Below are 22008 nucleotides of genomic sequence, written 5' to 3'. Positions count from 1 at the left end.
TCCATGTTCTATGTTCCTTGTCCATGTACTTGAGCTTAGCTCTTATTGTTAAGAAACAGTCTTTCGGGAGGGCAGCAGAGCTGAAGAAGTTCGTTGTTGTTGTTGTTTTTTAAGATGGGAGTTAAATAGGCTTCATGAAGCCGAAGGAAACTACAGTAATGTCTTCACCACTTCAAAGTTACAACATCGATTCAAAATACTTTTCATTGGGAGAAAGAATGTTGAGATTATCAGCCGATCAAGGATAATAAAAAAAGGGGGGGGGGTTTCTCTAGGTTGCAATTTCTTTTTAAGAGCTGGGCTTGGCCTATACTGAGAATTTCAGGGAAATTTTCATGGCAAGGTAAGGAGGAGAAAAGGCAAGAGCACTTAATAAGGAAATTGGAGAAGATAGTAGAGATAGTCCTCGACTTATACCAGAGGTCTTCAAACTTGGCCCTTTTATGACTTGTGGACTTCAACTCCCAGAATTCCTCAGCCAGGCCTGGCTGAGGAATTCTGGGAGTTGAAGTCCACAAGTCATAAAAGAGCCATGTTTGAAGACCCCTGACTTACCCCATTTGTTTAGTGACCGCTCAGTTACAACAGCACTGGAAAAAATGACGTACAACTGTTTTTCACCCTTATAATCATTGGCGCATCTCTGTAGTCACGTGATGAAAATTTGGCCACTTGGCAACTGACTCGTATTTATGACAGTTGCCGTGTCCCAAGGTCATGTGATCTCCTTCTGAGGCCTTCTGACCAGCAAAGTCAATGAGCAAGCCAGATTCACTTAACAACCGTGTCACTAACTTAACTGTTATGATTCACTTAACAACTGTGACAAGAAAGGTCATAAAATGGGGCAAAACTCACTTAACAAATTTCTCACTTAACGACAAAAAAAATTGGGGCTCAGTTGTGGTCATAAATCGAGGACTTACCTGTAATAAGGCTGTGTGTGCTTGGGCATTCAGCAGTCATCTTGATCAGGAGGGTTCAACTTACAAGGTGTTCTCAGTGATCCTCAAAAATGTTCCCTCTACCACTTGTTTTTTTCAGCCAACAATACCATGGACCTTCTCCCCTGAATTAGCTTTGCACAACACACTAAAATACTAAAAGTGTCTGTTTCGGCTTTGACTTAGGTATTGTGGAAGCAGGTCAATTTTGGTTTGTAAAAAAAAATGGTTTATGGATCGGCAGCAGGCGAAAATCTAGCTACACAGCTCTGGTCAAACAAAACACAGATGTGTGCACGTAGCCCAAATGGTTGTGATGTGTGAACATTTGCTGGGGTGCTAAAAATAGGGCCCAACGGCTACATGTGGCCTTTTTGCGGCCCCCAGAGCCACCGATGCAATCCTGCCTTTGCTTTTGTGCTCTTTGGAGGTTTCAGGATATTTGTGGAATAAAGAACAGCTTCCTTTTCAATCTCTGAAACTCCGTAAAACCACCCTCAGTGGCCCTTGGCTGAGTTCAGCTCATTTTGGTTTTTGACAAAAGCCCGGTGTTACAAGTTGCACATCTCTTTTCTAGATAATACAACTCTGTCCAAGCTACTGTTGCACAATCACAAGGATTTATTTTCAGAGATGGGGAGCTGTTTTGTTTTGTTTTTCTTTATGGCGCAGAAATGAATATAAGATTCTCATTTATTATGTCTGTTTTTAATAGAATTTTGGCATTTTGTTTTTGCCACCAGATTTATTTGCTTAAGATAAAAAGGTAAAGGTTCCCCCGCACATGCATGCTAGTCGTTTCCGACTCTAGGGGCTGGTGCTCATCTCCGTTTCAAAGCCAAAGAGCCAGCGCTTGTCCGAGGACGTCTCCGTGGTCATGTGGCCGGCATGACTAGATGCCAAAGGCGCACGGAACGCTGTTACCTTCCCACCGGAGTGGTCCCTATTTTTCTACTTGCATTTTTACGTGCTTTCGAACTGCTAGGTGGGCAGAAGCTGGGACGAATAACAGGTGCTCACTCTGTTACGCGGCACTCGGGATTCGACCCGCCAAACTGCCGACCTTCTGATCAACAAGCTCAGCGTCCTAACCCACTGAGCCATATATGCATTTCTTGGATGAATGGGACTCATCTGACTTCTGTGTCTGCATTTACCCTCTTGGCTTTGCTTGGGACTGACGTAGAACATAGAATAAAACACTTGGAAGGGACTTTGGAGATCTTCTAGTCCAGGGGTGTCAAACTCAATTTCATTGAGGGCCGCATCAGCATTGCAGTTGCCCTCAGGGGGCCGGGTGGGTGTGGCCTGGGTGGGTGTGGCCTACTGTGTGGGCGTGGCTAAAGTGTGTATGGCCTACTGGGTGGGCATGGCCAGCTCTACATCATTTGCATCAAGGGTGCCTATGGGGGCCTGGGCAGGAGTGGGACAGATCTGAGGGTCTCTGGCTGGAGGAGGGTCTCTGGGCCAGGGCCAAGGCAGTGGGGGCTGTTCCCTCACTGTTTCTAGGATGGCTTCGCGGGCCACGTGAAACCACTTCGCGGGCCAGATCTGGGCCCCGGGCCTTGTGTTTGACATGTCTGTTCTAGTCCAACCCTCTACTCGAGCAGGAGACCTATACCGTTTCAGATAAATGGTTGTCCAATCTCTTGAAAGGTCGGAAACCTCCAGTGATGGTGCATCCACAACTTCTGAAGGCAAGCTGTTCCATTGGTTGATTGTTCTCACAATCAATTCCTCCTTAGTTATAGGTTGCTCTTCTCCTTGGTTATGTTTCATCCATTGTTTCTTGTCTTATCTTTTGGTGGTTTAAAAAATAGTTTGATCCCCTCATTTTTGTAGGAGCTCCTCAAATATTGGTATGTTGCTAACATGTCTCCCCAAGTCCTTGTTTTCATTAGACATACCCAATTCTTGTAACTGTTCTTTGTATGTTTAGCCTCCAGACCCCTAATCATTTTTGTTGCTCTTCTCTGCACTCTTTGCAGAGTATCAACATCTCTTTTATACTGTGGTGATCAGAACTGGGTGCAGTATTCCAAATGTGGTCTTACTAAGGCTTTGTAAAGTGGTATTAGAACTTCTTGTGATCTTGATTCCCTCCCTCTATTAATGCAACCTAGGATTGCACTGCCTTTTCACTTAAAACCATAATCCTCATGCTTTTAAGAATGCAGCCTATTTTTTAAAAAAATGTCTTTTTAAAAACTTTTTTATATTTGTCAGCTCTAGCCAATCATCTCAAGAAATCTTGCAAGAGTGCATGCTCTTTTATGTTTATTTATATCATTGGTTCCTGTTGAGCAGGCAGTTCTGTTTGCTTTTTAGGCCAGCTCAGCCATAATTTTGTTAACTGTAGTGCACTTGAAGCCATCAATTGTGGAGTATGTCAAGCCCTAAACCATGGTTTGTTATTCATACAATGGCTGAGATCACCCAACCTGATAAACAAAAATCTAAAGAATCTATATTAGGATTTGGGAAGCCTAAACGAAGCCACTAGAATAAGACATTGTACAAGAGCATCTTTAGCTTGCTCATTTTTAAAATGTGTGATGCTTGTATATTTTGGAATTCACCTTCTCTGCTGTGCATTGAAGTGCCCTCTCATTTGGAAGCGTTCTGTGCAAGCCAACGTCTGCTTAAAAAAACCATAACTCCCTAAAGCGATGATACTTTATGTAGGCCTTAAAGCATTCCTCCCAATCTTGTTCAAAGCATGCACAAATATGTAGTTTACCTTGTTTTTCTACTTCTTAAACTTTGGTAATTCTTACACTAGAATGCTGATTTGCAGGTTGTATTCACCTGCACAGCAAATGCATTGGCCATCAGACATTCAGTCACAAAAGTTTTCCAGTTTTCCATAGATGGCAGCAAAGTACAGTCTTGAAGATAGAACATGAATGGTTTCTACTAACTGAAGCAGCAAACTCAGTGTAACAGAACTCTCTTTAAACCTAGTTTCTTCCTGTAAAAATAAACAGCATTTCCTATAACCCAGAAGCTTGGTTATCTGCAAATTAGTCACCTGCAAATTAGCGTCCAGAAGAAATGTATTTTAGATCCTTTAAAATCACCCAGTTTTCTCTTCTAAAAGCACCCTTTTTGGATCCAATAGCAGGAAATATATTTTTTTGGTTCTTACCTGATCTAAAGATGAAGTTGCAAAAAGCCAAGATTGGGTTAACCATAGTTTAACCCACAATAGAATGCATTCACACATTGTACTAAACTACATACCATAATTTGCAAATCTTAATAGGTTGAACTAACTTTCCTAAATGGGCCCTCTCTTTGTGATGACCTACATCAGCAACCAAATTAAGACAATGACATGGTTGAGAATCACAGATATGATCTTGGACAGGGAATACAGCTGACTTTTTCATTCTGTTTTCAGCCAATTATCTAGCTGTATTTTTTCTTCAGTACAGTTACAATCCAATGTTATTCAACCTTAGCAAAGTTAAGATGTGTGGACTTCAACTCCCAGAATTCTCCAGCAGGAAAGGAATTCTGGGAGTTGCAGTCCGCACCTCTTAAAGTTGTCAAGCTTAAGAAACATTAATCCATACACTGTATGTTCTACCATCTGATGTCTTACAAGGTGCACAATATTCTGATAGGAAAAAAAACAATGATCTTATAGAATAAATAAAGAATAACGTTTATTCCTACATAAACTCTGTGGAACACAGTCCATACACTTGATGAAGTAGACTGGGATCCATAACAGTTTAACAAAAACATCATTCTTTAAAGTGATATGGGAAGCATCTTATGATCACTGACCATGTTAAATCCCCACCGTATGGTCTTGGAGAGATTTTCACTACAGAGTGTGGGGGGCCTTGAAAAAAAAACAAAACTAAGCAGGATCAGATTTTATTCACAAACGAACAGGAGACCAGGAAGAGGTCTCAAAGCCATAGAGGAGACTGGAAAGTCAGGAAAATAATCTTAGAAAACATTATGTTTTTATTGATTTTTATTGTGATTTTGTTGCTGGTGTTGGCATTGCTTTTATTCTTTTGTAGGGATCCAGGGTTGTTGTTACAATACGGGTGACTAAGTCTTTTTGATTAAATAAATACAGTAAATCACGGGTGTCAAACTCGATCGTGTCACATGACATATAGTGATGTATCACAACTTTTTTTTTGCTGTGGGTGTGGCCTGCGCATGACGCACCTGGCCTGCGGGCCGCCAGTTTGACACCCCTGCTGTAAATAGCAAGCCGTTTCTATACTAAATGCATCAAGAGTCAAGCTTAACTGAAAGGATTTTGTTAAGTTTTTCCTCTTAGGATTCAGCTTCCCCTGAAGAAGGTAATGTGTGGGTGCCTTCAAGTCAATTTTTGGCTTGTCTGGTGATTGTCAGGACTAGTCCCTGGAGTTTTCTTGGCAAGATATTTCAGAAGTGGTTTGACCCAGCCTCCTTTCTAGGGCTGAGAGAATGAGTGGCCTGCCCAAAGTCATCCAGGTGGCTTCATTCTCAAGGCAAGACCAAAATTCATGGTCTCACTTCAACATCGCCCTGAGGCTTTCATCACTGCACCAAACTGTCTCTCAGAAGGTCGAGATGCTCTCAAATGCAATTTTGGATTAAGGAAGCCTTAATTGATTATTTGTATTACACGATAATATGCTCATTACCTCTGCCAACGAATAGACCTGCCATTTTGAAGGAGCGGACTTGGACTTTTTGTTGTTGCTGTTGTTATTTGGTAAACAACTCACTGAAGGTATTTTCTGCCAATGCACAAGTGAAGCCTTTTGGGGGGGCTTTTTTAATTTATTTTTTTGCCTGTTCTTGCTTTGGAATTTGCATCATCATCATTGGGGAGGCGCCCAAACCTCCCCAAACGTCGGCAGGTCTCCGTTCCTCCGCGCCCTGCCTGCCTGCTTCTTTCCGCAGCGGAAAGAAGCAGGCAGGCAGGGCGCGGAGGAACGGAGACCCGGCGACGTTTGGGGAGGCGCCCAAACCTCCCCAAACGTCGGCAGGTCTCCGTTCCTCCGCGCCCTGCCTGCCTGCTTCTTTCCGCTGTGGAAAGAAGCAGGCAGGCAGGGCGCAGAGGAACGGAGACCCAGCGACGTTTGGGGAGGCGCCCAAACCTCCCCAAACGTCGGCAGGTCTCCGTTCCTCCGCGCCCTGCCTGCCTGCTTCTTTCCGCTGCGGAAAGCAGGAGGCAGGCAGGGCGCAGAGGTCCGGAGACCTGCCGACGTTTGGGGAGGTTTGGGGAGGTGCGCGCGCACCTCCCCAAACCTCCCCAAACTTCGGCAGGTCTCCGGACGGCGGCGGCTTGGGAGAGGTGCGCGCGATCCTGGAAGCACCGAAGCAAGTCCTCGGTAAGCTCCGGGCGGTCACTTGCTTCGTGTCTCCTGAGGGAAGGGGGGGCGACTGGAGCGGGCGTGTTTCCTCGCCTGCTGGGCGCCGCGATTTGCCCGGGGAACGCGTGGGCCCCGAATGGCAGCGTGGAGCGAGGAAGCGGACAGCCAGGGCTTCCCCGAGAGCCGCGGCCACACAGGGTATTCCTGTGTATTCAGGCTTGCAAAATGGCGGATCGAGCCTCTGCTGGCGGCAGAGGCTTGCAGAACGGCGGATCGGCTTATACTCGAGTCAACAACTTTTTCCAGTTTTGGGGGGTGAAATTGGGGGTCTCGGCTTATACTCGAGTCGGCTTATACTCAAGTATATACGGTAAATGACGACAGTCAGCATCTCCCGGTGTTTATACCAAGAACAGTCTTTAAAAGCTTTGGACTTTAGATCCAAAGCAAAACAGTAAACTACAGCTAATTCTTGACTTACAGCCATTCTGAAAAAGTGACATGTCAGTTTTCATGTTTACAACCGTTGCAGCATCCCCACGGTCACACGATCAAAATTCAGACGCTTGGCAACTGGCTCATATTTAAGACGGTCACAGTATCCCGGAGTCATGTGATCCCCTTTTGCGACCTTCTGACAAGCAAAGTCAATGGAGAAGCCGGATTTACTTAACAACGGTGTTACTAATTTAACAACCATGGTGATACAGTTAACAACTGTGTCAAGAAAGGGTGTAAAATGGGGGAAACTCCCTTTAACAACACCCTCGTTTAGCAACAAATTTTGGGCGCAGTTGTGGTCATAAGTGGAGGATTACCTATAGTGTTAATGTATCGGATTTTGTTTGGGATGCATTTTGAGTTTAGCCCCAGTCAGTTCCCACTCTTTATTTTACAGTGTAACAAAAACTGTCAGTATTGTTATTACAAAAAAAAAATTCTTTCCGCTTAGTTTAACCAAGAAAAGCAATACTGTAACAACAGAATGCCTGTAAGCAGTTATTTGGGAAAGCGTGGGTGTTTTCTTTCCATCTTGGCTCAGATGCTTTGATCAATAGATGATGGGTGGAACTCAAAATACCGCATGGAAATTTGAGAAGCAGCAGTCTAGGTTCAAGAGGAGGTTTTCAGGAATTTGGGATCTTGGCCAAACAAGACAGCAGCAGCAGCAGCTCTGCATTTCCTACTTTTCAAAAGTCAGAAGCGTTTTTTTGAAAGGTGAGACGGAAACTACCAAGTAAGTCCCAGGCCTTCTCCTCTTTTCCTTGCTTATCCCCCTCATTACCAAGAAGCCAAAGTCTTTCCAGATTCTCAGCCATCCGGATTTTGGTTGTCCCAGAGTTGCTTTCCCCCCAAAAAAAACCTCGGCAACTGGACTTTCTTTCTTTGAAAACATTTCACTTCCAAAAAGAGCTTCTTCAGTTCTTCTTGGATGAGAAGTGAAACGTTTTTAAAGGGTGGGGAAAAAAACAACGAAGCAAGTCCCCTTGCCTTTTGGAAAATCACCTCTGGGACATAAAGCAAAATGTTTATTTTTTATTTTATTTTATTTTAATCCCATTTATATCCCACCCTTCTCCGAAGACTCAGGGCGGCTTACAAGCTTAGCAATAGCCTTCATTCTATGTATATGCCTGCTTATTAGGGCTTTCACACACCCCCTACAAGCGGCATTATTACAAAGTCAGCTTAATTGCCCCCAACAATCTGGGTCCTCATTTTACCTACCTGGGAAGGATGGAAGGCTGAGTCAACCTTGAGCCTGGTGGGACTCGAACTGTTAACTACTGTGGGAGCCAAAATCGTCTCCAGATGATGATGGGGCTTTTTTTTTTAACCTTCCGCCACCCCACCCCACCCCCCCCAAAAATCGGAAATCAGCTCAAGTCTGACCTTGACCTCTCTCGCGACCTGTTGCTTCATCAGAAAGTCAAGATCCCGTGGAAGCACCCAGAGAGACAGAAAGCCCCAGCCCCCGCGCTCGCCCTTCCTTTCCCAGCCTCGCAGCGCAGCGCCCAGCGAAAGTTCCCTTTCGGGTTGTTGTTTTTTTTTTTAACCCGCCGCGCCATCCCCGCCCTGCTCGGGGGTTCGCCCGCGCCTGGCCGCCACGCGGAAAGCGAGTCGTGGGAACGGCGAGCGAGCGCCTCCTCTTCCCGCGGTCAAAGCGCGGCCGCGCACTCCGATCCCGGCCCCCTCCCTCCACCCCCTCCCTCCCGCGCACGCGCGCGCAGCTCCGCGAGCGCAAAGGCGCGCGCTCCAAATCTCCGGCCTTTTTTTTTTTTCTCCCCTTCCCTTCCCTTCCCTTCCCGGGCCCCGCCCCTTTCCTCTTCTTCCTCTCACCCCCTCCCTTTCGGGCGAGCTGCTCTCTTCTCTTCTTCTCCCCACCCCCCCACCCGCACACCTCCTTTCCCCCCCTCCCCCGCCTCGGCCGGTGACGTCATATTGGCTTCTGCCGGCGCCATTTTGAAAAGAGGAGGGGGACTGGGGAAAGAGGAGGAGGAGGAGGAAGCGGAGAGCGGGGAAGCCCTGGAAGCGAAGCCGGCCTTGCCCTGCTCCCCCCCCCGCCCCGCTGCCTCCCTCCCCGGCGGGCGCGATCCGCTGCCATCCTCCCTCCACGTTCTCTCCGAGACCGGCCCGGCTATAGGATTGAGAAGCTGAGAGGCCGCTTCCTCCCGACCGCCAAGCATTGGGCGCCCAGCATGGCAGGTAAAGGAGCCAGGGAGCCGCGCTCTGCTCTTGCAGAGCCCTGCGCGGAGCGGACTCGGCCGCTTCCTTTGGGCTCGCTCTCTCTTTCTCCCCCCCCCGCCCCCGTTGCTTGCTCGCGGAAAGCCCCGGTGCGCTTTTTTTTCCCTCCCCCTCCGGTCTCCTGAAACCCCGGCTCCCCTCTCTCCCCTCCCCGCTGCCGGCTGTTCCGCCTTTCCCTTCCGACCCCCTGGATGGATCGCTCCGACGCAGGTTCGAGCGGACGCCCCCTTCTCGCCTCTGCCCGTCGGGCGCTTTCTCCCCTTGGCCGGGAGGGAGGCAGAAGTTGCAGCCCTTTCCAACCGAGGGGTGTGCGATTTGTGTGCGAGTGTGTGTGTGTGTGTTTGGTGGAGGGGGGGCGAAGAAGAGATCTTTCCCTTTCCCCCCCTCTTCCTCCCCTGCTGATAAGCCTCGGAAGGTGTTTCCCCAGCCCAGCCCGGCCGGGGAATTCGGGGCTCGACTGGCCAGGAAGGCTTTTTTGCACGGCCCGCCTTTGGGAAATGAGGGCAGAGGGCGCGTCGGGGAAGGGAAGGGAAGGGAAAGGGAGGGCGGGAGGGGGAGGGCTGGTTTGCAAGCCGGCGTGCTCCTCCGATGCAGCCGGGTTTTCGTGGGAAGAGACGTGCAATCTTCGTGCCAGACGGAGGGAAACCAAGGGTGGGGTGAGATGGGGGTGGGGGTGGGTTTGCTGGCAGCCTGAGCAGCCCACATGTGAATAAGTTACAGCAGGGGTCTTCAAACTTGGCCCTTTTATGACCTGTGGACTTCAGCTCCCAGAATTCCTCAGCCAGCTTGGCTGGCTGAGGAATTCTGGGAGTTGAAGTCCACAAGTCATAAAAGGGCCAAGTTTGAAGACCCCTGAGTTACAGGAAGCCTGCATCTCTTCCCTTCTTGTTTGAGGGAGGGTGGTGGTGGTGGTGGGGGTTTTTCCCTGCCTTACTAAGTGCTTTTGGGGTGGCTTGAAAATGCATTTGGGAGGCCTTGAGCACCTTCTCTTCCTTCTCTGGCTTTTTCCGCTCCATTTCCTTCCCCCCCCCCCATTTTTTTCCTCTTTTTTTTCTTCTCTCCTGGAATTTGTTTCACCCACACCGTTGATTTAATTGCTCTAGGTTTGGAAATAGAAGCACAAGAGGCCCTATTGAGAACTGCTTTGCAGCCCTGATATGCTCCAAACACCTCTGTGCATCCATCCACCCACCCACTCCTAGTTTTTCTTTTTTCTTTTTTTCCTTTTTCATCAATTGAAAAGCAGAGCTCTGAATATGTAGGGAGTTGCAGCTGACTTGAGGGCGGCCCACTTTTTTCTTTTTCTTTTTTTTTTTTTTGAGTGAGATGTACTTTTCCTTTTACATTTATTTTTTTATGGAAGATCTTGGGTTTCCAGGCAAAGCTCAACTACGGGCCTTGGCTCCTGCAAGATGCATGTGGAATACTGTGTATGCATTATGGATTTATTCCTATCTCTAAACATCCTTTCCCATTTCCAGATATGGTCAAATGATCCAGGACATTGTAACAGAAGGGAGATTAAAATAGAATACTTTTGTTTCCACTTTTCCTGTGTTCTCCTGCTGTTCTTGAGCCAGGAAGGAGTACATAGTTGCTTCAAACTTTGTTCTCTGGGTAGAGCAAAGCCTTAGCAGGAAAGAGAGAGGGGGTAGAGGGGAAAAAAAGCCTTGCACTGTTTTTTGCCTTTAGTTTGGAGGGGTGTGTGTGAAAAGAAAGCTCTCCGTTTTGACAGCCCTTTTTTCAGGAACTAGAAGCTAAATTCTTCACCGTCTTTTCCTGTATGAACCCAGCCCCAAATGACCGACTTCAAATGACATGAAGAAGAAATGGGTGGTGTCTGGTGTGTGTTTTGTACATGCCTTGCCGGCAAGGTTCAAGTGATTCATTGTCTTCGCCTAGGCAGAAATGTTCCTGAGATTTTCTCTTCGATCCGTCTTTTACGGTAGTTTGAAACTTACTTGTAACTTTAAAGCAGCCAGGCAACCTGCCTCTTCAGCTTTTGAGCTTGTAGCTTCTGCTTTGTATTTTTTTTTTAAATCATGTTTTATTTCTTTATTATGCATATAGGGAAGGTTCTTGGCATACGTTTCTGTTGTTGTTTTTTTCTTTAGGCAGTGAAGTTTGCTGCTCCGGCTGCTGCTAATGAGAATGTTGATTTATTGTTCTTAAGTAAGGTGTGTGTGTGGGGGGGGGGGGGGAAATGGAGCCAGGTTAGGGGCAGGAGAGGATTTGATGTACAAAATGAATTTTGTTTGTTAAGGCAAGGAAGCACTGCATTTTTTTCAGGGAATTCTAAGAATTCTAGAAGACATCTGAGGGAGTTTCTTGCAACTGGTGGTGGAATGTGTTCAGGAATGTAGTTTTGGAAACTGCTAAGAATTAGCTGAGAAATTGCAGTGATTCCGGGCCGGATGGATAGATTTGCTCTGGGCTAATTCGAACCCAGTGCTTAGGCGGCAGGTGGAGGAAGAGAATTGTTTGCGAGGAGGCTGTCTGTGGGCTTCAGTCTGCGCTGAGAATATTCTTGTGGGTGTGTAGAGTTTGTCTTTGCAGCGCCATTTGCTGCACTGCTTACGACAGAGGAATGATAACACCGGGCAGTCAAATTTCCTATGATGATGGGTGTGGAATTACGTTGATTTAACTTCTGTTCTGTTTCTAGGAGCTGGCGGTGGCGGGAATGACATGCAGTGGTGCTTTTCTCAGGTGAAAGGCGCTGTGGACGATGATGTAGCGGAAGGTAAGAACAAGTTCTGAGCCCATTACCATTGCTAATGAAAGCACGGTGGAAATGCCACATTCCTGTCATAGTTCAACCTTTTCCTGAGGGCATAAGGGCATAAGAGAGAATATCCTGGAAGTTTACCAAAGTGTCTTGAATCACATTTAATGGTTGTTGGGGCGCTCATCTTCTTTCGGCTAGTTATTAAATGGTTGGAATCAGGGTAGTTTTTGAAGGGATGCTAAACATTGTTCCTATGTCTCTTTCCTCTGTGTTAGAACTCGCATGCTTTGAAAATAATTTGGAAGACGAGCTTTGATTCGCACACGGCATAGCACCTCTTGTCTCTTAATTGAAGCGGCCCAACCTTTTAAGGGATTTGCTTGAGTCTGTAAAAGATGCGGCTGCTTTAAGAATTGTATTAATTGTAAAAAATTAGGGGCAACACTCTTTAGGTATGTGCATAAACATGAAAAAAAATCAAGATATAAGTATTTTGATAAATGGCAGATGGATATTCTGGTCAATGCAGTGTGTTGCATGTATTTGTGGGTGCCACTGTTGTTAACTGAATCACCAGGGTTGTTAAGTTAGTAACACCGTTGTTAAGTAAATCCGGCTTCTCCATTGACTTTGCTTGTCAGAAGATTGCAAAAGGGGATCAGATGACCCCGGGACACTGCAACCACCTTAAATATGAATCAGTTGGCAATCGTCTGAATTTTGATCACGTGACCATGGGGATGCTACAAAGGTTGTAGGTGTGAAAAGTGGTCATAAGTCACTTTTTCCGGTGCCGTTGTAACTTTGAACAGACACTAAAGGAACTGTTGTGAGTTGTGGACTATCTGTAATAAGATCATTTTATTGGAGAAATACGGACCCAGTTATTGTGTGTTAATTGTTGACAATGCAGATCTGTAACTCTCTAGAGCAAAGATGCACAAAATTGGGAGAACCTGGCTCAAAACCAACCTTCATATTCAACTCATACTGCTAGATTGTTTTAGGTCAGCAGGAAAAAAAAATCTGCACTGTCAAATGGGACAACCTGGTTTGTATCTCCCCTTCTCTTCCCTCCCCGTAATGGCTGTTGCTGTACTGTCTGCTTGCTTTCTCTCCATCTTCTGTCCTTTTTGAGGTTCCCTTCAATTACTGATATCTTTGGCCCTTTCCCCTATTCCCTCCCCATAATCCTTCCTGCCTGGTTCAGATCAGCCCAATTTTGTTCTGTTTACGGACCTAAGCAAACTGTTTTGTGCCCCCCTATTTTCCCTAGCAAGTACATTCTATGGTGGATACTGTGTTTAACTAGAGCTGAGTGTATTGCTTGCTAAATATGCATCAGTAAAGTCTAGTGACCATCGCTGTATGAATTACTGCGCTATTGATCCATTGCAGCTGGTGCAAAAGGAACGCCCATTGCTATGAATGCTTTCTGTATTGAGAACAAGAGCAAGCTGGAAGGATCTGGGTTGTTTTTTTTTCTTCCTCTGTAGTACCATTTCCCGGGAATTGTGCTGGGGACAAAATAGTCAAAATCTGAAACTTAAAAGAACATAGTTTCATATCCTCCTAGTTAAAAGCAGGTAGGTGCCTTTTATGGTGAAGATTGGTGTAGATGGTTCTCTGCATAGCCTCCTAGACATTTATTCTTAGTATGGATGAAAGGAGAGAAGCAGGCATATAACTAGAGCAATACGTGTATTGAAATTTACAAAAATACATGCATCTAGACAGTCCTTGATTTACAGTCACAATTGGGACACTGCTAAGCAACACAGTTAAGTGAGTCAGGCCTGATTTTGTGACTAATTTTGCTGTGATTGTTAAGCAAATCACTGCAGTTGTTAAATGAATCGGGTGTTCATTAAGCAAATCTGGCTTCCCCATTGACTTTGCTAGTCGGAAGTGGCTGGGAAGGTCATAAATGGCAATCAGATGACCCTGGAATGCTGCAGTCATACATACATACATGCCATTTGCCAAACACCCAAATTTTGATCACGTAACCATGGGGATGCTGTGACAGTTGTAAATGCAAGAACCAGTTAGAAGTCACTTTCTTTTTTTCCACGGCTGTTGTAATGTTGGACAGTTGCTTAACAGATGGCTGTTAAGTCGAGAATTACTTGTGTTGAGAATATTCATAACCAAGCACAGTCCTTATCTACATGGTGCTAGAAAAGGTTTGAGAGAATTTTAGCTGAGGATTTGTTTTTTTTCTAAACTGGGAAGACAACTTAATTGACAGGATGATAGGGACTGGATTCATACATTGCATTAAAACAGGGGTCTTCAAACTTGGCCCTTTTATGACTTGTGGACTTCAACTCCCAGAATTCCTTAGCCAGGCACGCTGTTAAGCATGCTGGCTGAGGAATTCTGGGAGTTGAAGTCCACAAGTCATAAAAGGGCCAAGTTTGAAGACCCCTGCATTAAAATATAGTTTGCATATCTCTGGTTGAATGATCAGTAGTTGGCTGCTCCTGAAACATGAACGTATAAATCAAGGCTTATGAACATTAGTGACTAACTTCATCTAGTGTTCTCCGTTGAAATGAAGCAAACCACACTATGGCTTATTGAAAAACATGTGATACTTGTCGCAACGTGCAAATAAATGTTGTAAGAATAAGGATCCTGTGACCCATCAGTTATTGAATCGGAACTTTTAGCCTCTCACAATTTCTTATATTGACAGATTGCTCGGAATTATAGTTCAGACTAGTATATACAGCCAGAGGAAATCCCTTTCTCTTCTAGCACTGTTGATATTACCTAGTTTGGTAATGAAACGTCTGCCAGAAAACAAGCATGCTCAGAGGACATCAAGGACCCCACAGTTTAGCCACTTTCTGTAGACCACTTTCCCCCCTGAAATTTAGCATCTTTTGTTTCAAGAGAGATTTCCCCACTCAATGTATTTCTGAGGTTTATTTCCCCATGTAAAACTGCATTCTGCTTTTATCAATGAAAATGGCTGACTGAAATGAGTGAAAATTGAACTGAAGTTAATTGACAAAAGATATTAGGGAAGTGGTTTGAATCTGAAATGACTGGTTTTTGTTGTTCAGGTTGTGATGCAAAAAGCAGTAATCGTAGAGAAATTGGGACTGTCTTGAATTTGTGATTTCAAACCAATGGAAATAATTTCTCTTTCACAGATCATTTTATTCATTTAATGCACTGGTGTCAGTTGGGGGAAACTATGTACGCTTGAAATGCAACAGTAACATGTTACATAAAATAAATAACCAGTTACATGGCATGAATTCCTGAGGCTGGTATTCATCTATTTTGCCTTTAACATTTTCAAGTATTTTGAAGATCTGAAAGAATTTGAGGTAGATATACAATTGTATTTTGTTTATCTCTGTTTGTTCAAATTCATTTCCTTCAGGAGCTTAAGTAGGCACATACAAGTGGCCCTTCATTTATGACTGTATTGGAGCCTTGAATTTCTGTTGCAAGTCAGGAGAGTCATAAGTTGAGGCACCCACTTGACCAGATCCAATTTCATAACTTTGTGTGCTTTGCAGCATACATTGCTGCAAAGGAATTCTGGGAGTTGAAGTCCACAAGTCTTAAAGTTGCCAAGGTTGAGGACCTGCTGGTTTAGAGATCTAACAAATGACCAAGCTTCATAATAGATTATGTAAAACATTTTTATTGTTACTGTTAAATTAATAATAGGGTGGGTAGATAATCCCAAATCCTGTGCTGCTTGAGTTAATCACTTTTTAAATTTTGAGGTCTAGCCTGCCCAGACTCGCGGACTTTGAAGTGATTATGAAGTGTTTGTGAGTTGATTTCTAGTTTTAAAATCATTTGTCTGTTTTCCTTGAACTGATTTTGCCCAGTCATTCATTTATTTGCTCTTTCTCGAAAATCAGGTTATTCAATCAGGATATTCGACCCTGCTTAATTTTGGTGCTAATTCATGAGAGCTATACCGCTCTTCACCATGCCTGATTTTTTTAAAAGGCGGTTGGGTAGCTTCCAAGAATGAACCTTCAGGATGAACGGATGATTTACTTATGGACTTCTTGATATAGTGGAATACTAAGAATAGAATAAACGCTGCTTCTTTTTTTTTCTTTTCCTTTGAACTTGCAAGCAGCCCTCACTTAGCAATGATGCTTAGTACTGACATTTCAGTCACTAAACGTCGCAGTCGTAAAGTCGGTCATCATGTGACCATGTCACTTAAGTAGCGTCAGTTTCGGCAGGCCCCTGGTTATTGACATAAAGCGAATCACCGCAGATTGTTAAATGAGGACCTTGTAGAGTCATTTCAGTTTCTTATCAGCTTTCCCATTGACTTTGTATGTTTTAAGCCAGCAAGGAAAAGTCACAAATTGTATTGTATGACTGCAGCTCTAGTGGTCAAAATTCCAGGTGGGTGGTTGAGAACCCAGATCACAATCTTGTGACCACACAGCTCTGTGATGGCTGGAACTTTGAAGACTGATCATCATTATCGCTTCTTCGTTGCTGTAGCAAGCTTGAATGGTCAGTGAACAAGTGGGTCATTAAATGAGGAGCTCCTTTCCTTTTAATGCTTTGACAGTAGGGGTATAGCAATAGCAATTGCACTTAGACTTATATACCGCTTTACAGTGCTTTACAGCCCTCTCCAAGGGGTTTACAGAGTCAGCCTTTTGCCCCCAACAATCTGGGTCCTCATTTTACCTACCTTGGAAGGATGGAAGGCTGACTCAACCTTGAGCCTGATGAGATTTGAACTGCCTTAAGACTGAAATTACTTGTGATACTTTAAATGAAGGAATGAACCACATGATTGTAAATCTTCCTTCTTATGCTAAGATACCCTGTTACGGTGACAAGATAATCTGAGTTGTTGTTTTTAAAAAGACTGAACTATGTAACTCAAAACCAACCGGACTGGAACTATTTTAAATTTGTAGGATCTGCTTCTGTCCTGGCAGGTGGTCCATGCAATCTACTCGGGTTTCAGTTAGCTGCTCTTCCACCTTGGAAGACGGTGGGGGCGGTCAGAGAATGAGACGTTGGTCATCCTTCGCTCCTGACCAATGTCTTTGGGTGCCCCAAGGTTGGACCCTTGATCAGATCACATCAGATCTCGATAGTTGCATCTGGTCTTGTGAACATGTTGGAAGGATGGATTTTTTTTCTATCAATTATTTGAAGAGGCATATACAGGCAAGTCCTCGCCTTACGGCCACAATCGGAACCAGAACTTACACTACTAAGCAAGGCAGTTGTTGAGGGAGTTGCACTCAATTTTACAACCTTTTTTTGATGCGCTTGTTAAGCAAATCAGTGCAGTTAAGTGAAACCTGCGATGAAGCGAATCCAGCTTCCCCCATTGACTCTTCTTGTTGGAAACCACTTGCAAAATAGCCATTGTGTAACCCCAGGATGCTGTAATGGTTGTAGATACAGGCTGGTTGCCAAGTGCCTGGATTTTGATCGCTTGGTTATGGGCAGGGGCAGGCTACCTTGGCTCTTTTATGACTCGTGGACTTCAACTCCCAGAATTCCTGAGCCAGCCGTGCTGAGGGGAAAGAGAGGTTTCCAAGCTGAGCCATGCTGGCTCAGGAATTCTGGGAGTTGAAGTCCAGGAGTCACAAAAGAGCCGAGGTTGCCTACCCCTGGTCATGGGGATGTTGCCACAAGTCACTCATTTCACTGCCGCTGTGACTTTGAACAGTCGTTAAATAGTCTCAAGTTGAGGACTAATTGTAAAACATACCATTTTCCCTTCTAGAGAGATATGCAAATATGGGCAGTCCTCGACTTACAACAGTTTATTTATTGACCGTTCAAAGTTAACAACAGCATTGAAAAAACTGACTTATGTCCATTTTCACACTTATGACCCTTGCAGCATCCCCCATGGTCACATAATTTCCATTCAGATGTTTGACAGCTTCTGCATATTTATGATGTTTCACAGCGTCCCGGGGTGTGTGTGTGTCATGAGATCCCTTTTTGTGACATTCTGCCAAGTAAATTCAATGGGGAAGCCAGATTCACTTCACAGACATATTTCTAACTGAAAAGCTGCAGCGATTCCCTCAACAAATGTGACAAGAAAAGTTGCAAAATGGGGCATAACTCACCTATTGCATGTCTCACTTAGCAACATAAATTTTGGATTCAATTGTCGTAAGTGGAGGAATCATCCCTAACATATGATGCATGCAAAAAGTTGTACAGATGCTAAGAATGCGACTGTTAAAAGTTTCTAGGTGAAGATTCCCTTTTGTAACAGAAAGCAGTTTAAAGTAGAAGACTTCTAAGTATTTTCCTGCCCTAAGTACAAAAAAATTGGCAATCCTCAATCAGACACCAATAAATATATTGTTGATTCTGGCAACAAACGGGTGGAAAGTGATAAAGATAAACCAGCTTTCTCAGCTAAGTGCTGGTTGGATGCATTGGGTTGCCTTTGGGAGTTACAGTCTATCACATCCTAAAGTCACAGGGTTGGGAAATCCCTTTTTTGCAGACTTTTGGATAAAAGAAACTGTCTCTGAGCAGAATGTATGTCTATGTGGACAATTGGTTGTGGGTTAGATCAGTCCTCCACTCTTGTCAGAAGATAGTATTCTGTAATAGCCGAAAGCTATCTGCACGCAAAGCTCTCTTCCATTCTGGTTTGGAGAAAGCTTGGCAGACCTGTGGTTAATAGAACTATGCAGTGTTTTGGATGAAGAGGTTGAGAAAGGCATGTAGGCCTCACCTGTTCTACAATTCTCAAAACCAAGCCCGTTTTCCCCCGGTTCATGCCGAAGCTGTGCAGTCCTGGGAACAGATACAACTGCTTTAAGGCAATAAACAGATCCTTAGAACTGTCCCCATGCCCTTTTCTTTGAATCCAAAGGGCTATAAGGCACTAATTGTTGTCTCCTATAGATCTGTGCTGTCCAGACAATTGTTAGGAACATATCCTTATTTGGAATAGAGTGAACATAAGCAGTTTTGGAAATTTATATCAAAGAAATCGGACAAATTGAATGGAAGTTTCTCTAGTCCAGAAGTGTTATCACTCAAGCTAATCCAGACAAATATCATCACAATCATACTAGCTCTACCTTAATTATAAGGATACATTAGCAGAATCTTGTGTCCCTTTCTTTTACTCTCCCAAAAACTAAGGATGATTCCTTCTGATATGCTTTCTCTCTCTCTTTGGGTTCAAATTTCATTTATCAGACTGTCTACACCAGGGGTGTCAAACTTCGGTCCAGACGTGTCACCAGGAAACCGCGCCCACCCGGCAATGGGGGAAAAGCTCTGATACGTTGCATGACATCATGTGACGTCGTAAGTTTGACATGTCTGGTCTACACAATGAGTTTTCCTCCTGTCTCCCAAGGTCACTCTCACATGCCATCTCAAGGGGTTTGCAAACTTTGTAATTCTGTGAGCCCCCTGAAATTATAAAATAATTGGTGGGACCTCCCTCTTCTCACAGATTGGATTGTCAGGGGTCTTCCAACTTGGCCCTTTTATGACTTGTGGACTTCAACTCCCAGAATTTGAAGTTGAAGTCCACAAGTCATAAAAGGGCCAGGTTGGAAGACCCCTGGACTATGCTCTGACAGGGTTTTCACTCTTCCTAGGCCAATTGTTGAGAGCGTCCATCGGGTAGAGGATGTTCTCCCAACATGGCCCCCATTGTGAAATGTTGTTGCCTTGCAACAAGTAGAAGAGCTGTAATGCTCACATTGCCTGAAACAGGCACTCAGTTGTAGTGCCAGGATCCAATATGATGATGGTGGTGATGATGATGATGATGATGGTGGTTTATTAAACCTGATCTCGCTCTTCCTCCAGGAAGAACCACCCTTGAGAAAGATGAGACTAAGCTAGAGTGCCTTTATTCTGGGTGGGTCATCTTAAGTGCCTTTCCAGGTTGGGTATGTTATGTAAACTGTTACTGCAAGGGCAAAGGCCATCAAAGGAAACCAGATTTGGATCCTGGGCACAGCCTGTATCCAGGCAAAGGGAAAATGAGTGTAACGCCCCTCAAATTAGTTTCCGTTTGCTCTAGGGAAAAAGAAGAATCCAAGAATTTCTCAAGGATGCAATTCTTCTCCTTGGTGACAGTTAGCCCTGTTACTAGGAACTTCCTGTGAGAAACATTTGCTCCTGAACTCTCGCTTGAGAAAAAAATAAGAGCTTGAGAAGCTAAACAGTGCTAGGGAGAATTTTGCACAGAGAAAGTCACACAATTCCCCTATATCCCTTGCTCACCATGTAAGTGTTAAAATCCTTGTCTTATCCTTGGCAATTTCTCCAAACTTTTCTTCTGAAGAAATTTTGAAAGCAAATTGTTTTTTTTGTTGTTGCTGTTGTTAGTCTGATTGTTTTTTGTTGTTGTTAGTCTGATTGAGAACTGGAAGAGAATGATGGAGAGTTCTGTTTTTCTCTCCCAGAATATTTCTCTTTATTTATTTATTTTTATTTAATTTAATTTCTATACCGCCCTTCTCCCGAAGGACTCAGGGCGGTGTACAGGGCAATACAATAAAAATACAATATACAAAAGTTAAAAAATATTAAATACTACAGCCCAATTCAATAAGTTAATACAATAATATTAAAATACCCCAAACCCGTCAGACCAGGCCGGCTTGTTTAAATAGATATGTTTATCTTGTCACATTTGGCATTTCTATGCCTTTTTAAAGTTACAGCAAAAAATTTTTTTCCCCTCCTGTACATAACTGTTTTGTTTCTTAAAGCACAATCACATGGCCTGGTACTGTCAGTACTATGGCAGTGTCTACCATAGCCATTTATTGGGATTGATTCTATGTGAATTGTAAATTGATACAAAAGTGTTATAAAGAAAACCATTTGCCTGGGCTGTGGGTAAATCTTTAATCACTTTTCATAGTATTGGTTTGTAGCAGAGGCTGAATCTTATTAGAGGTTATTTGTGAAATTTATTTGCCCCCTATCTCACTTGCGGGGCTACTCTAGGCAGCTAACAACAATAAAAAGGGGAAAAAAATGAAAAGAGGGCGAACAGAACAGAAGTGAGATAATAGAACAACAAAATAAACAATGAAAAAGAACACAGCAAGTAAAACATGGTAATGGGTTCCCCTGTCCAGTTGTGTCCAACTCTAGTGGTGCTCATCTCCGTTTCTTGGCTGAGGGAGCCAGCGTTGTCCAAAGGTATTTCCACGGCCATGTGGCCAGCATGACGATATACCCAAAGTGCACAGAACGCCGTTTCCTTCCCACCAAAGTGGTACCTATTTATACCTACTCGCATTTGCATGCTGTTGAACCGCTAGGTTGGCAGGAGCTGGGGCAAGGAACGGGAGCTCACCCCATCCTGCGGTGCTTGGGTCTCCAACTCAGGCTGTCGGCTTTCCAGTGGACAAGCTCAGTGTCTTTAACTGCTGAGCCATCCCACTCGCTCAGTGAGAAATATAAACACTATGATTGCCAAAAAAAGAAAGATGGGCCAGTCAAGAACAAGGAGGGGGGGTTTCTGCCAACAATCCAGCAGCCCCCCCCCAGTGTGGAATTCCCCCTGTTTGGTCCCCAAGCCAATCAGCAAAGCTCCTGCTGAAAGATGGGAAGGTGGGGGCAGATCTTGCCATGGAGGGTAATCTGTTATCACGAAAGAGAAATTTTGGGCCAATTCTTGGTTCCTGGACAGAGCGTGTTGATTCTAGTGACATGGGTGTTTTCTGGTTTCTCTGTCTCCTTGAATCGCCTTTTTAGCAACATCCGAAAAAGGAACTGAACTGAGAATATTTGTAATGTTTACTTGTGAGTACAGAATGCCAAAGACTTTAGCAAATCCCCGTTTGTTTTCCTCCTTCTCAATATCCGTCAGCATCTCTGGTGTTTTATGCTTTGATTATTTTCATGCCTAGTTTTTCAAACCGAAGAAAAGTAGGACTTGACTGTTCTTGGGTTTATGGGCCGCTAATGAGAGGAGGGGTTTCGGGCTAAAATAAACAGGCTAAAGTATGCCATTTCCTTCCCACGGATGACCACAGCACCATTTTCAGAGAGGGAGGGAACTCTGCTGGCCGTTTGCTCACACAGCAAAGGTTTATGAGATGGCTTCCTATTGCCATTCATTTGCACAATGTGTCACTTTTCCTCTGATTGTGTGTTCCCTTTTTTTCCCAAGTGTCAAGGTCCCTTGATAGATTAACTTGGCCTTCCTCCTTATTTTGAAAAGGTTCTGACATGTTGGCTTGAGTTCAGCTGAAAACGAAGGAATTGGGCAGGCCTT

The 22008-nt window shown here is 44.4% G+C and overlaps 1 protein-coding gene across 3 annotated transcripts in view; it reads left to right on the top strand.

Annotated features, from left to right (window-relative positions):
• The first annotated feature begins 8754 nt into the window (after positions 1-8754).
• The window catches only part of PPP2R2A (protein phosphatase 2 regulatory subunit Balpha), a 57150-nt gene continuing 43896 nt past the window's right edge, over positions 8755-22008 (top strand). Inside the window, exons 1-2 of one of the 3 annotated variants that reach the window (XM_081333471.1) lie at positions 8755-8983; positions 11688-11765. In XM_081333471.1, coding sequence (XP_081189597.1) covers positions 8977-8983; positions 11688-11765 — 85 coding nt within the window. In that variant the 5' untranslated portion in view covers positions 8755-8976. Of the gene's footprint in view, positions 8984-9214; positions 9233-10844; positions 10968-11687; positions 11766-22008 lie in introns of those variants that run through there. The other 2 variants (XM_081333472.1, XM_081333470.1) reach the window with 2 other exon arrangements.

Source organism: Vipera berus (assembly GCF_964194415.1).
Source record: "Vipera berus genome assembly, chromosome: 8".
Taxonomy (NCBI): Eukaryota; Metazoa; Chordata; class Lepidosauria; order Squamata; family Viperidae; genus Vipera; species Vipera berus.
The sequence above is the reverse complement of the archived record's forward strand: the minus strand, read 5'-3'. Positions and strand labels throughout refer to the sequence as shown.